This window comes from Leuciscus leuciscus (genome assembly GCF_965113295.1).
Source record: "Leuciscus leuciscus genome assembly, contig: SUPER_11_unloc_5, whole genome shotgun sequence".
Classification (NCBI taxonomy): domain Eukaryota; kingdom Metazoa; phylum Chordata; class Actinopteri; order Cypriniformes; family Leuciscidae; genus Leuciscus; species Leuciscus leuciscus.
The window spans coordinates 264,466-279,828 of NW_028118542.1; the positions used below are offsets into that span (position 1 = coordinate 264,466).

General features: G+C 36.4%; 1 protein-coding gene and 1 pseudogene across 2 annotated transcripts in view; both read right to left on the bottom strand.

Annotated features, from left to right (window-relative positions):
- Positions 1–15,363, bottom strand: part of LOC309510221 (NACHT, LRR and PYD domains-containing protein 3-like) — a 343,190-nt pseudogene that overhangs the window by 247,528 nt on the left and 80,299 nt on the right. Inside the window, exon 11 of the transcript XR_014211802.1 lies at positions 12,620–12,790. The product of XR_014211802.1 is annotated as an NACHT, LRR and PYD domains-containing protein 3-like (transcript). The remainder of the gene's footprint in view (positions 1–12,619; positions 12,791–15,363) is intronic.
- Positions 8,797–11,038, bottom strand: LOC309510218 (uncharacterized protein). Its single transcript, XM_082191251.1, has 2 exons — positions 10,877–11,038; positions 8,797–9,608 (listed from the first exon to the last, which is right to left on the bottom strand). The coding sequence occupies exons 1-2, from the start codon at positions 10,907–10,909 to the stop codon at positions 9,090–9,092; spliced, it is 552 nt and encodes a 183-aa protein (XP_082047377.1). The 5' UTR covers positions 10,910–11,038; the 3' UTR covers positions 8,797–9,089.

Genomic DNA, 15,363 nt, shown 5'->3' on the forward strand with positions numbered 1-15,363 from the left:
TATTTAACGGCCAAACTGTCAGAAATAGTTAAGTCCAGTATGGAGTTAAATCAGTAGTAGATCACACAAATGGCAGCATTTCCTGAGAATGACCCATATAATGTTGTATGATGTGTGATGTGTTGAGCTAATGGAGGACACTGGAGCAGACTTCACTATGACTTTCAGACAGCTGAGTGAAGTGACCCTGTCCCGGCTTCAGAAGGGATCCTTTGCTCCGGTACGTTTCCTCTCCATTCACTCCCACAGCAGCCGCAATATCCATAATCATGATTTCAGTCCATTAACTGTGACTGTGTCTCTCTTGACAGTCTTTGTGGGCTCTTTCAGACCTCTCATCACACAAGCATTTCAGAGACTGGGTTCAGCTGTATTTACAGCGTCTGTCAAGGTAATGTTGCTGTAATGTAAACTCGAACTCTTTAGAGGATTAAAAATGAACATCACTTGATGTGTTAATCGTCTTCTACAGGATAATGAGTGACTCAGATGAAGAACGGCAGCACAGAATGCAAGGTGTGTTTTTGTATATGTTATATGATGCAGTGTTATATATTATGTGTTTATATATTGTTACAGTAACACTACCGCTGAAATGTTCATGATTGGTAAGATTTGTTTTTGAAAGAAGTTTCTTATGCTCACGAAGGCTGCATTTATTTAATAAAAAATACAATAAAAACAGTATTTTGTATTACTATAATATATTATTTATTATATTATGAGATATTATTACAATATAAAATAAATTATTCTATTTGAATATACAGTATTTGTGTAATTAATATATTTGTTCAGCTGAATGTAATTTATTCCTGTGATCATTTCTCCAGTCTTCAGTGTCACATGATCCTTCAGAAATCATTCTAATATGATGATTTGCTGCTCAAGAAACATTTGAAAACAGTTGAGCTGCTTAATATTTCTGAGGAAACCCTGATACATGTTTTGATTAATATAAAGTTCAAAAGAACAGCGTTTATTTGAATCTTTTGTAATATTATAAATGTCTTTATTGTCCCTTTTTATGCATCCTTGCTGAATAATATTATTAATTTCTTTTTAAAGGTGCTCTAAGTGATGCGACGCGTTTTTTAGGCCCAAACATTTTTTGTCACATACAGCAAACATCTCCTCACTATCCGCTAGCTGCCTGTCCCCTGAACACACTGTAAAAAAACGCGGTCTCTCTAGACACCACAGGCTCCACAAACGGCAACAAAAACAAACTGGGCTCACCCGCACCACGAAACATAACAAACAGTGTTCCAGCCAATCACCGACAAGAAGTATTTGAGGGGTGTGGTTTGGGGGGTTAGTGCGTGTACACATGAAGGGGGTGTGTGGAGGAGAGAGAAGCATGAAGAGGGAAGTTTGAATTATGGTCGACACACGACCAAAGAGACGACGTTTCGATGAACAAATTGCAAAGGAGAGGGACAAGGATAAGGAACGCGTGAAGTCCCGAATTTACATCGGAAAAACCCTCGAAAGGTGGCGAGAACTCCGCCGGCAGAAGGGCTTCCAATCCGACATTCAGTTGCTCTGTTTTTGCAGAACAGGTAAATCCATTTTTCTTTCTAAACTGACGTTCATGTTCGCCAAACCAACACAAGGATGTAATTAGCTAGAACTATGCAGTCAGCGTTAGCTTTGGTGAATACAACATATATGTTTCTAGCAGCTAGCGATCAATCTCTATTGTAAATGATCAAGCAAATTCACAGTAGGGCGACAATTTGTGTGAATGATTGTTTTCACCCACGGTTTGTTATGAATTTGAATGTTCATTTATAGGCTATTGACAACTTTGACTAAATTTGTTTACGCCGCCGCCGTTGTTTATGCTCACTGGGAAACGCGAAGCTAACGTTATCTTGCTATTATTGCGTCCTTGTATGGGAGCTATAGTTATAGTTATAACCTCAGGTGGCGAAACGATTAAGATAATGTTTCTTTTTTTCTGCATTCTGTTCTGCAATATATAAAATCATTTATCTAACTTGGCGACATTACACATTGAATGAAGTATCAGTAAAACTTAACTTTGTTTGTAGTGACTACTACGGATAATATTGGAAGGGAGGGGAGGAGGGAGGAGACGGGATGAGGAGGGAGGGTCTAGCTAGCCTCCGTTTTGTTTGACAACAATTCGAATGTCAACAAGAAGTTACGACTCCCGGGATCGCTTAGAGCACCTTTAATTACTCCAGTCTTGTGTGTCACATGATCCTTCAGAAAATAATTAATAAGCTGATTTGCTTGAAACCAATCTTCTGTAACATTTTAAATGTCTTTACTGTAACTAAAACTATTTATTTCTTTAAAGAGAAAAATATATATCCAGCTAACCTCAAACTTCTGAACAGCAGCTAAATAGTTTTGTTTCAATAATTTCATAATTTTTTTTTTTTTTAAATACACACAAAACTGTTTTGGCTAACTGAAACTGTCATAAGTAATAGTCATAACATTATGCAACTAGACTTTGACCCTAATAGTTTTTTTTGTTATAGTCCATGTTACACCTTCCCTGTGACAACTAGCCCCAGTGTGCCTATACACATATGTACAAACTAGTAGTGCACATTTACTATCCATGACATTGACATACCTTGCAAGGATCATTGGTTTGTTAAAATTATGTACAGAATTATGTACAGGGCCCTGCCGAAATAAAACCTGAAAAACATAAACACCATATCATATAAAGCTGAAAGTTGTGCAACACTTATCAAAACAACAGTACAAACTGTGCTCAGGATATAGTGTGTCTTAACATTTGCCAACACAACTTACACAAGCACAACACAAGACTTCCTGTGCAACAATCTTGTGTAGCAGTGACATTGAATGGCATGTAACACTGATCAGTGAGTCTCTAATGCAGGAGTTCATGACCTTTAACACAGAGTTCAGGCTGGAGTTCTGTACACACACGACTGCAATCATCTGATCTAAGACATCTTACACTATTACAGCGCCAGACATTCGCACTCATCCTCATCTCAAACCTGATCATGTAAGGCAGTGATCTGTCATTCATCGGCTCACACCGGTGACCTTCATCATCATCATCATCAGTGTGATCGCGTTACCTGTGTCACAGCGGAGGAAGACGCGGAAGAAGCCGTGTGTGTGAAAGCTCTTCTGCTGATCCCACAACACCAGTCCAGAACTACAGCAGCTCCAGCACTGCTCCTCCAGCACAGGCTCCACGGCACCGCCATGATGCCCCGACCAACAGCGGCACATGCCCAGTAGCTATGTTTCCATCAACACGTTTTTATCCGAATTATGTGATATCGAATGAAAAATGCCTTATGGAAACAGTAAAATTCGATTGAATTTCTTGAATATCGACTAAAATGAAATACGGTCGGTCTCATCGGATTTTATCTTGATCGATGTACGGTTTATGCGATAAACGCTGATGGAAACGTTATTTGCCGAATAAATAATGGATTGCGATTAAGTTTTAGGTCATTTTATGGGTACAACCCGCCACAAAAGAAGAAGTTTTAGTTAATTTCCGCCCAGTTTGCACCCATTATATACTGTCTGGTTTGCACACATGGCCGGTGTCAACAAAGTGGACAAACGAGGAGACGAGATACTTTTTTAATTTAATTTAACAGAAAAATAAAACGGCTATTATAGCAAAAATCTAAGGAATGCCATAATAGTCGCTATCAGCTGTCACATAAGCACCTAGAGTCCTGCAATGGGTTGGGTACCCGCATAAAAGTGGCTAAAACGGGTGGATTGTGACATTCCTAAAATTCACAGGCGGGGATGCGGGCGGATAATGAACTCCTTGCGGGCGGGTAGCGGATGAAAAATATGTGCAATATTTGTATGTCTAAATTGCCATTACACACTCGCAAATATGTGTTTTGGGCATCCTTAAAAATATTCTTGTTTGCCGTTACCCGACCGATCCTGTCAATTTAGGACCGACCCAATTAATTTTTTTCCCCTTTTAGTCCGACCGACTGGCCGGTTGTAAACTTGCGTTAAGATCGACCGAATTTTTTTTTTTTTTTTTACTCTTCAAACAACTAATACAAATGCAATAAAATAATATTAATTATATTTTAGTAGGCCTAAGTATTGTGTAGGCCACGCTCTTTCTTTTAAATAAAAACCCGTCAATCAAGCAAAATAATATTCAATGATTGTAGGGCAGGCTAATAAGCCTATGTGTTGTAGCCGAGTCATTAAAAAACGATTTAGTTTCATATTCATGTTTAAATAAAATTATATATATATGTTTAAAATTGCATGTTGATTATATGAAAAGTGAAAAAAGCATGAATAAGATGATCCCGAATATCGGGAGACAAATGGAGTGGGCAGACATGATTTTGACCACTTTATTAAGTTTGTTTTTGTAGAAAGACTTTCTTTAAAGTGAATTTCGTTTTGTATTAATTGTATCTTAATTTTAACCAATGTTTAATCAACCATTTTCCTTGGATTTAATAAATAAGAGCTAAATATAGCAGGCAATAATCAGGACATGGAGAGGCGCCCGCGCGTGAACTGGAGGTAGCCTAGGCTACTTGAAATGGCCCAAAACAAAGCGCACTTTAGCGCTCATTAGCCCATTCATGAGGCTATTGTGATGTTGAGAGAGGTGCGAGATAAAAAATAAAGCACTTCAAATGGAATGATTTTAGCTTGTGTGCGATTTATCGCGGGCACGGGTCTCCAAAAATATTCCCGTGCAGGACTCTGCACTATTACAACTTGTGCAATATTGATCATTTGTTGGTAGATGGCGCGATCCATTTTGTCTAGCAAAACTTTGTTCGCAAATGTTTGCTTGAATGTTGTGCGATTCAGTGCGAAAATGAATGGAAACACCTTAAAATGTCTCAAATCAATTCGATATACCAATTTGATCGCAAAACAGCATGTGACGTCATTACGCACAGGTTTTTATTCGCTTTAAAGCCGTTTGATGGAAACACACTTTCACGAGCTTTATTCGCATGATTTTTTTTACCGAACTTCAGATAATTCCATTGACAAGTTGATGGAAACATAGCTAGTGACGACACGTTACGGAACCGCAGCATGAACCGGAAGATAATACTGTCACGTGATGTGATGCAGAAGAGGAGGGTCGTTTTAGAAATAGAATAAACGGGAAGAATAGGCGTCAAACTAAAATGGGCGTGCATGGTGGCCCATAACTTGTCACTAATTGGTTAGGTGCGATTGTTCGAAATAATAATTAACTTATTGTAAACAATAACAATAAAAACTTTATATAGTATAAAAAATATTATACAATATCATTGACTAAAAATATATATACATCAATAAAAAGGAGTAGATTCTTTCTTCTTTCTGAACCAGCAGACATCTCTCACAGCTAAAAACAGAAACCACCTCCAAAGTCCATTATCTGTTCATTGAACAGCAGTCCAGGTGAAACGGCACAGGATATTATGAGGTACATAGTCGTTCTGTTTTATTCAACTAGAACACAGGAGGCCACAGAAGATCTAGCTGCATTAATGACAAGTATTCACAAGGAGGCGCTACAAAATTAGCCTATCAATTAAAGTCCCTAGGAAATCAAAATATTTTTTTTTAACTTATTTTAGAGATGTGTGGTGTTTTGCGTGTCATGTGCATGTTTTGTGGTTTTCTGTTTTAAAGAAATGTAGCCATAGTTTCAGAAATTGCATTTAAACAATTTTTGAAAAACGAAATACTAGTGATATGTAATTTATATTATTATTATTAGGCTACACACTTTAAAAGTACATAATGTTTCTTCACACAGTAGATATGTTTCAATTGCTTATGTTTACAATCAGATAATGCAAGTAAAACATTTCTTCTTTCTTTATATATATATATATATATATATATATATATATATATATATATATATATATTATTAACTTCTAGAAAATACAATTACTGTTTACACTGTGATACCTGTAACAAAAGGGAATGTTTCTGATATATAAAGATGAACATTAAAGATTTATTGACCTCAGTCTTGGGGAGTGCAGATGGTTATGAACAAGGGAAATATACCAGCTAGAATCAGTTTCTCTTTAGTTTGAGATGTTTTGATCTGCTTAGTAATAAAGGTAAAGTAATAATGGGCACTGAACGAATCATAAAGAAGTACAACATGTAACCTTTGCTATTTTTATGCATATGGCAAATAATTATTTATTTTTTCAGTCTGTAAGTACAGCATGTATGCACATCTGATATGGCAACTATGTGATCAGACAGGTTTTATAATGTCATGGGTGTTACAGACATGATCACACCCATTCTGTAAATCACTATAAATATGAAGATGATAAAATATCACCAAAACAGCAAATCAAGAGAAAAGACAAGAGCAGGCATCCAAAGGTAAACTGTTGAACAGCTGCTGAAAATGGATATTCATCCTGGCATTTAAAACTTTACAGTAATAAATCATGCAAATAACTAACTAAAAAAAACATTAATCATTTAAAAATGATTGCACATTTTAAAGTACATAATGTTTCTTACAGTAAACATGTTTACCCTGCTTCTGTTATCAGGTAAGCCAAACATTTCCATTAAATATTTTATCATCACAGAAGTTGCTAAAAAAAAGATTTTGACTTTGTCAGGCTTCTGGTATTACAGTTATTTATTTTTATTATTTATCAAATAAAATTATTGATCTACACTTACTCATTTTGCATTTGAATTCCCAACTAAACGTATGTATTTTATAGTTTTTTTCAGCTTCAGTGTTCCTCGTCATCATGTCTCTGTGAAAGAATCCAAGACTTGGGCAGAAGCTCAGAGATACTGTAGAGATAAATACATTGATTTGGCCACCATTGAAAATGATCCAAACAAACCAGTTAATCATAAGCTCGATCATGCAGGTTTGCACTACACAACATCAGGAAGATCAGGCCTTTCCTAACTGAGCATGCAACACAACTTCTCGTCCAGGCCCTGGTCATATCTAGGCTTGACTACTGCAATGCTCTTCTGGCTGGACTTCCATCATGTGCAACTAAACCTCCACAAATGATTCAGAATGCTCCAAATGATCCTGTCTTGTCTTCAACGAGCCCAAAAGGGCCCACTTCACTCCTCTGTTGATCTCTCTGCACTGGCTACCTCTCGCTGCTCGCATCAAGTTCAAGGCATTGACGCTTGCTTACAGATCTACCACAGGCTCAGCTCCCTCCTACTTTCACTCACTCCTACGAGTCTACATCCCTACCAGAACCCTACGATCGGTCAACAAGCGACGTCTCGTGGTTCCATCACAGAAAGCCACAAAATCACTTTCCAGAACATTCTCATTCACAGTTCCATGCTGGTGGAATGATCTCCCCACCCGCATCCGGAATGCAGAATCCATGACAACATTCAAAAAAGAGCTGAAAACTCTTCTCTTCTGTGAGATCTTAACCTCATTAAAAAAAAAAAATTCTTTCCTTTTCCTTTAAATCCTCGCTTATCGGGCTTATGCTACTCTGGTATAGTGAATTACCATTTATCTATGACGGTGACAGAGCAATTTCATTATAGGACAATGTTATATATAGACCAAGGTTAATCATTCTGAAATAACCAACCAGTCTCAACCACTAATGGTGAGAACTGCTGTTGGGCTTTTCAAGTAATTACAACAATATTTTTTTTACAGGAAGAATGAATGCTAGTGCAAGTTATGTGTTTGTTTCCCAGTACAATAACTGGACTGAAGCTCAGAGTTACTGCAGAGAACATCACACAGACCTCATGACCTCATTGTTGTTGGACTTTGGATAGTTTCTAAATCCCATAGAATGGACTGTATGTCTTTCTCTCAGCCATTTTTTCAATCGTGGAAATATGGCATCTATAGCCTAAGATCAATATTGTTTAATCATTTTAAAATGATATGTTGAGTCTGAACATTAACACTTCTTATAGGCCTGTGCTAAAAATGGCAACCTTGTTGTATGACCTGATTGACTGCATTGAAGGTTTCCACATATAAAATCTAAATGATATCAGACTTTGAATGAGCTTTAAGTCATTAAGTGACAAACCTTTTCAGTTTTCTTTTTCCTATGAGGGTCAAAAGTCCTGAGATACTCCCTCGACTCCCTCTGAGCAAACTAGACCATTTAGCTCATTAAAATATAATTTCAAAGGGATATTTCACCGTTGGAAAGATTAATGTGTATTTAAATTGGGTCATTTATGTAGTAGGAATGTGAAATTATTTGAGAAGTTGGTGCCTTCTAGACTGAGAAAAGCCAGAAAATTTATTTTGGCTCATGGATGAAAGACAACAACTCCCAGAATGCACTTGCTTCGCTGCCCTACGAGGCCACTCCCGAGCCACGCCTACCGGTTACAGAGGGCAGTATCGGAAGAAATTATACAACTAGGCTACTAGCTGACTCGAAACTGAAAAGACGCCGTTTTATCGTGAGATCCCCCTATGGACGGGTTGAAGACATGCGGGACGAGCTCCTCCTACTGGCTGTAGTCTCTCGCCTCTGGCCAAAAAATCCTCCGATGACGCGAAATGACGATTTTTGCATCATCTGAGGGTTTTTTCCAGACACACAAAACAGAAATCTCTCGTCTCAGGGGGACATGAGGGAGGGAAGCACGGTCACTCGAAAATACTTCCGGGTTTCTACTGAGACAAAGCTTAATGCTAATCGGTGAAGTATCCCTTTAAAAATAACAGATTCAGTGAATTACAAGTCACATTTCGAATTGCCTTGGTAGCAATTACTGATAAACTGAGACATGAGGGAAAACTGAGATTTAAGGATAAAATTTAATAGGTCATGATATTTAAAAAACAAAAGAAAAAGAAAAAACCCAGAAATGAATGTTTGATGAAATCATCTTCGTCACTATTTGCCGGTAACATATTCATTTAAAATACTTCTATTACTCTTCTGTAATCACATTCTTGTAAATCTATAAACTCTCTAAACTCTGTCACCTTTTCCTAAATAATAAATTACTAATATACACCATCTATATCTTGTTGATTAAAATAATCTAATTGTCATTGAATATTGGAAGTTACATCATCAACATTGTAATCAAGCAGAGCAATATCTAAATGTCATGAAATGAATCTTCGGTCTCTGTGTCTTCGGTCTCTGCGTGTTCGGTCTCTGCGTCTTCAGTCTCTGTGTCTTCAGTCTCTGTGTCTTCAGTCTCTGCATCTTCAGTCTCTGCGTCTTCAGTCTCTGCGTCTTCAGTCTCTGTGTCTTCGGTCTCTGTGTCTTCAGTCTCTGTGTCTTCAGTCTCTGCGTCTTCAGTCTCTGTGTCTTCAGTCTCTGTGTCTTCAGTCTCTGTGTCTTCAGTCTCTGTGTCTTCAGTCTCTGCATCTTCAGTCTCTGCGTCTTCAGTCTCTGCGTCTTCAGTCTCTGTGTCTTCAGTCTCTGCGTCTTCAGTCTCTGTGTCTTCAGTCTCTGTGTCTTCAGTCTCTGTGTCTTCAGTCTCTGTGTCTTCAGTCTCTGTGTCTTCAGTCTCTGTGTCTTCAGTCTCTGTGTCTTCAGTCTCTGTGTCTTCGGTCTCTGTAGCGGCTCCTTATTCACCATCAGCTGATCCTTAAACTACAATTAAACACACAGAGTCACATATGGAGTATGAGACATTACTGCGGTCACATCACATCAGTAGATTCATTTCAGAACAAACACAGGCAGAGATACATACAGAGTACATTAATATTACAGCCAGAGATATAAAGGTGAGGAGAACATCAGAGCTGTTGTTCTGCACGCAGGAGAACGTCAAGATGAAGAAGATCCTGATCAAGACCATTGTGAACAGATCATCGTGTCAGGAACACTTCCCACTTACCGTCGTGGAAACGAAAGGTTCAGTCGATTATTCGCATTATATGAATGATGTGATGAACAGAAACTACTCTCTCAATTAATTGTAATCTTTTCTGGGAGTGATCTAGATTCTTCTGTGACAATGTCCTGCAGCCGAGAGTCAGAGCGGACCTCCTGTCGGACAACATCTATGTACTAACTGATTAAATGATAATACGGCATATGTAGTCCATTCCATAGAGACTGTGTGTGTTCTCAGAATAATGAGAACAAATAATGTTTATTACAGGATCTAAATAACTGAGCAGTTAAACTCGCTGTTCTCCAGAAAAATCCTCCAGGTTTTGCACATTTTTAGGTTTTCCAGAATCTTCTGCATATTTGACACCTTTGCAACAATGACTGTATGATTTTGAGATCCATATTTTTACATTAAGGACAATTGAGTGACTCATACACAACTATTACAAAAGGTAAAAACATTTACTGATGCTCAAGGAGGAAACGATGCATTAAGAGCAGGGGGTGTAAACTTTAAACAGGATTATGATGATGTGTACATTTTGTTCAAAGATCATCTTTTTTTTTCATTCAGTACTGCCCTTCAGAAGCAAATACTTCCCGGTTTCACAGAAGACAAAATAATTACAATTTATCCTGTTCATGCAATTTAAAAAGTTTACACACCCCAGCTTTTATTGCATTGTGTTGCATCAGTAAAAAAAAAAAAAAAAAAAAAAAAAAAAAATATATATATATATATATATATAACAAATATTTTACTAAAATATTAAACTAAATGTTTACTAAAAACTAAAAATATTTTTTTTTCTTCAAGAAATACTGTGTAAAACTGATGTCATTAAAATAATATGCAGGGGAAACCAAGTCCTATGTTTGGTGGACCCTTTGTGTTACAAACCTTATTAATATTCCAAAGTATTCTAAATTATTTAGATTAGGTTACAACGCTTGTGTAATCTAACAAAATATGTTACAAATTACTGTATTTTGTAATCTGTAGTAAATAATCTACTTACAAGATAGTGTCTCCAGTTTATAATGTGGATCATTCTTCAGATCAGAGAGAAGCTTCACGGCTGATTCTCCTAGTTTATTCTCAGTCAGATCCAGATATCTCAGGTGTGAGGGGTTTGATCTCAGAGCTGAAGCCAGAGCAGAACAACCTTCATCTGTGACTCCACAATCCCTCAACCTGTAGAGAACAATGACACACTCTTCACTCTCTCAGTTCAGATCAGTTTAGCAGTGAATCCATTATTAAAGAGAAAATACAAACTTAAAGCACAAATAAAATGTTTTGATGGATCATTGGACTGAGATCTAAAATGTCAAAGAGCTCAAAACATGATTATTAAACATCTAGTCTTTAGATCTGTACTAATACAGTACGTATGGAGTAATGATTTGTTTTAATCGTGTAAACAATATTTTAAAAACAGTCCCTGCAGAAAGATGAACGTGATGAACTGCAAGAATAAATCCAGCATGTTCTTCATTTCTCAGTTCTGAATGTGTTGAGATCGAGTCGGTTTAAAATCAAGAGACTGAAGTGTTGATTGTGATGTGACAGTGTGTATTTCAGTGACTCAGTCCTGCAGAATCATGTTCCTGAAGAGCAGCTCATGTGTTCAATCTGTAAGAATTGATAAATTAGGAAATGCCGGACAGTCTGTTTGGGGAGCACCCAGACCCTGAGAGGACAAAGAACCTCTCTGGAAATTACCATTTGAACTCAGCATTTGTGAGGCAAAGTTACACCTCAGAACACATCCCTCCTCCTCTTCCTCACTCCTCCTCTTCCTCACTCCCCCTCTCTCATGCTGAGACCACATGTAAATCACCCAAGAAAATGTATAGTTTAATGTGAATGATTATCACAGAGTATTTTTCATGTTTGGTATCATTTAAAATGTCACAGTGCGACTGGTACAAATGTCTCGTTTCCAAATAAGTAAAACAAAAGGTAATAAGGTTTTTGAGAGTTTATGGATAACTAGCACACTAGGAGGGGTTGGCCTCTAGACAAATGGTCTCCCTACACCCAAAGGTGTAACCTCTGAATGCAAATTTCCATTGTTAAAAGATATTTCCAAGTCAAAGAGGTCCTGGCTATTTAATGAAATGCAGCAGGGAATTCGAGGCCTTTTTCTGTACCTCAGATTCGCCCGTGAGGCTGAGAGAGAGAGAGAGAGAGAGAGAGAGAGAGAGAGAGAGAGAGAGAGAGAGAGAGAGAGAGAGAGAGAGAGATCTTCAGCCTCATGTATTTCTTATTGTTGGGTTTGCATCTCTTCTCTTTTTCCAGAGTATTTGATGTTTTGTATCGATTATATTTGAATTGATTAAGAAATTGGCATGATACATTTACCTGACATAATAAATTGTTACATTTGATTATTCTAACTGACTTTGGCATTATTTGCATTAAAGAGTTAAAAGGAATAGTCAAACATTCGCTCACAATTAATGATCCACAGATATCATTAAAACCTTTTCATTCATGGAGTCAGATGAAATAACCAGAGAATACATATTCAGATGTATTGCATTTAATCAAAAAATACTTTGCCTCGAGAAAAGGACAGTAACACGTTAAGACCTTCCGCGCTGGTCGGATGCCGGACTTTGGGCCGATTTAGCGTGAGCTTACAAATCACTTACAGTTCAATAAGCTCAATAACACAGCAGCAGAAAAAGGCTGAACATTTCAAATATAGGAGACTTTACATTGTGTTTCATGTGTGAGTCATATATGATCTTACCTCAGTGTGTCCAGTTTACAGTGAGGATCCTCCAGTACAGCAGAGAGCAGATGAACTGAATCTCCTAGTTTATTCTCAGACAGATCCAGATCTCTCAGGTGTGAGGGGTTTGATCTCAGAGCTGAAGCCAGAGCAGAACAACCTTCATCTGTGACTCCACAATCCCTCAACCTGTAGAGAACAATGACACACTCTTCACTCTCTCAGTTCAGATCAGATCAGTTTAACACAAGGGTCCGCAGCCGTACTGCAGGGGGTCCGTCAATTAATGCTTGATCACAAATAATTTTTTGTTAAAAAATGAAAACATGGGTAAAAAACATCACTAAGTCAAATTTAAATATAAGCACTCTCAAGCGAATGCAAGATCTTCCTCAAACAATCTTCATCTGTGACTCCACAATATTTCAACCTGTAGAGAACAATGACGCTGTGTAAACAGTGTGTAAAATGACCATTTTATTAAAGATTGCAATGTGTGATGTGATTTGAATGTAGTGACAAGCAATGCCACTATATTCTACACTGCTTTATAAAGGATGCCGGTTCTCCATGAACTTCAGGAGAAACTGAGGGACAAATACCATGCAGTGCTGTAACTATGGAGTGATAAAGAGATAACATTAATAACACCTGAAGTGTAACTTTATCAATTAAATGTACTATATTTTAGTTCAATAATATTAATTTAATATTTTGAAGATTTTTTTGTTTCTAAATATTTGTCCAATAATGATCCATTAATGGCCATTTAAAAGAATATTTTTTTCTAATATGTTTATTACTTATATTACAATTAGATTTCATGCTTAGCATTTAGCATGCTAATATATGCTATTGCTAATTAATAGTTTCGTAGCAATCTAATACAATCTTATAACTCAGTCATGTGACACAAATATAAGAAATTGAATGAATTAATCCAGTTAGGGAACCATATTAAAATCACTTTAAAACTTCTTCATTGGGTTACTTGGAAATGACTTGATTCCACGATGTTGACATTATGTGAACAAATGATCTTTGTTGAACTTAATTGGTTCATGTGGAACTGATGTGCATGATTCAATCATTTAAATCCTACACACTTTTTCAGTGCATTGTTTTCTGTATCTTAAAAAGAAATTTGGATTTACTGTAAATCCCTCTGGTCCTCTTCGTTTAGGGGTCACACTTGGCTCCTTCGCAGTCAAAAGTGACTGAAGCCTTAAAATGTCTTTTTTTGTTGAATTTTTTGTTTTTTTTCAGGAAAACCAATGTAATATATTTTTGTTCAATAATATTTTTTTATTATTATTTCGAATTTAGAAAGGTTTCTATGGTACTATGCAATAATTATTAAAAAAAAATGTATGAGCATTTTGTTCCATTAGAATTCATATTTTTATTTGTATTATTATAATTTTTCAATAAATGCAACATGTCACATTAGTGCAGGTCTTTAAAATACATTTTTTGAAGTGAGAAAAGCGTCATCCAGTGGCGTTAAAAAGTAAAAACTTGTGTAATGTCGTGTAACCGCCTGTAGGCTGTACTGTTGCTCCCTATATAAATACATAGAGAGGCTTTTTGATTCCCATTGTTTTTTTTAGACATGATTTCTCCATTTTATTCGTTTTTTTATTAATTCTTTTTATATATATTTAGACATTCTAAAAGACTACGTTTTGTCAAGTTTTAGATATTTTTGTTACATAAATATCAGGTTTTGCATTATGATTACAATCAAACAATAATGTTTGGTTAGAAAAGGAACACAATGCAAGCATTTTTGTTAATCAGTATTTGATCATTAAAAAAATCTAACAAAATAAGGGATGGATAGTGATAATTCAAAACACTTTATACAGACATTTTGCAATTAATTGGTATTTTATTCAGTTTAATTCTATAAATGGTAATAAAACTTCAGAAGGGAACAGCAATTATGATCTAACAGCAAAAACAATAAAATAACAACAGCAAACAATCATTATCAAACTGTAGGTTAAAAAACAGGAATAAAAATGTAATTATAATAATAAATATTATTTTAACTATGTACATACAAACTGTAATTATTTTATGTATTGTTGCATATGCAGCAGATATCAGGAACACCTATTAGGCTAAAATAAGACCAAACAATTATTATTTGTGTGTGTGTGTGTTTGTGTGTGTGTGTGTGTGTGTGTGTGTGAGAGAGAGAGAGAGAGAGAGAGAGAGAGAGAGAGAGTGTGTGTGAGAGAGAGAGAGAGAGAGAGAGAGAGAGTGTGTGTGCGTGTGCATTTGAGCGAGAGAGTCTCTTTTGTATTTCCTTCATTTATTGATTTTATTTTGCATATTATCAAAATTTGCTGTTGCAGTCTTACCAGTTCATTTCTCTCTGTGTCTGTGTGTGTGTGTGTGTGTGTGTGTGCGTGTGCGTGTGCGTGTGTGTGTGTGTGTGTGTGTGTTTGTACCACCAAAAGTTTCTCTGAGTTTTCGTATTTCCCATTCATTTCCTGTCGGTCATTTTTGAAGGAACCAAGTGTGACACTTTTTTTTTTACGACCCTTTACCATATCCGAATCATGTCTATGATTATTTTGTGTGTGTTCACAAAGCTAATACAACAATCGTCACCAAGTGTCATCCCATTCAGATTAAATTAAAAACGTGTTCGGTCATTTTTAAACCGAAGAGGATCAGAGAATGTCAACATTGAAAAGTGGAAGATTAATCAATTTATTAAAGAAATTTGAATTATTAGAAACCTTTTTGTC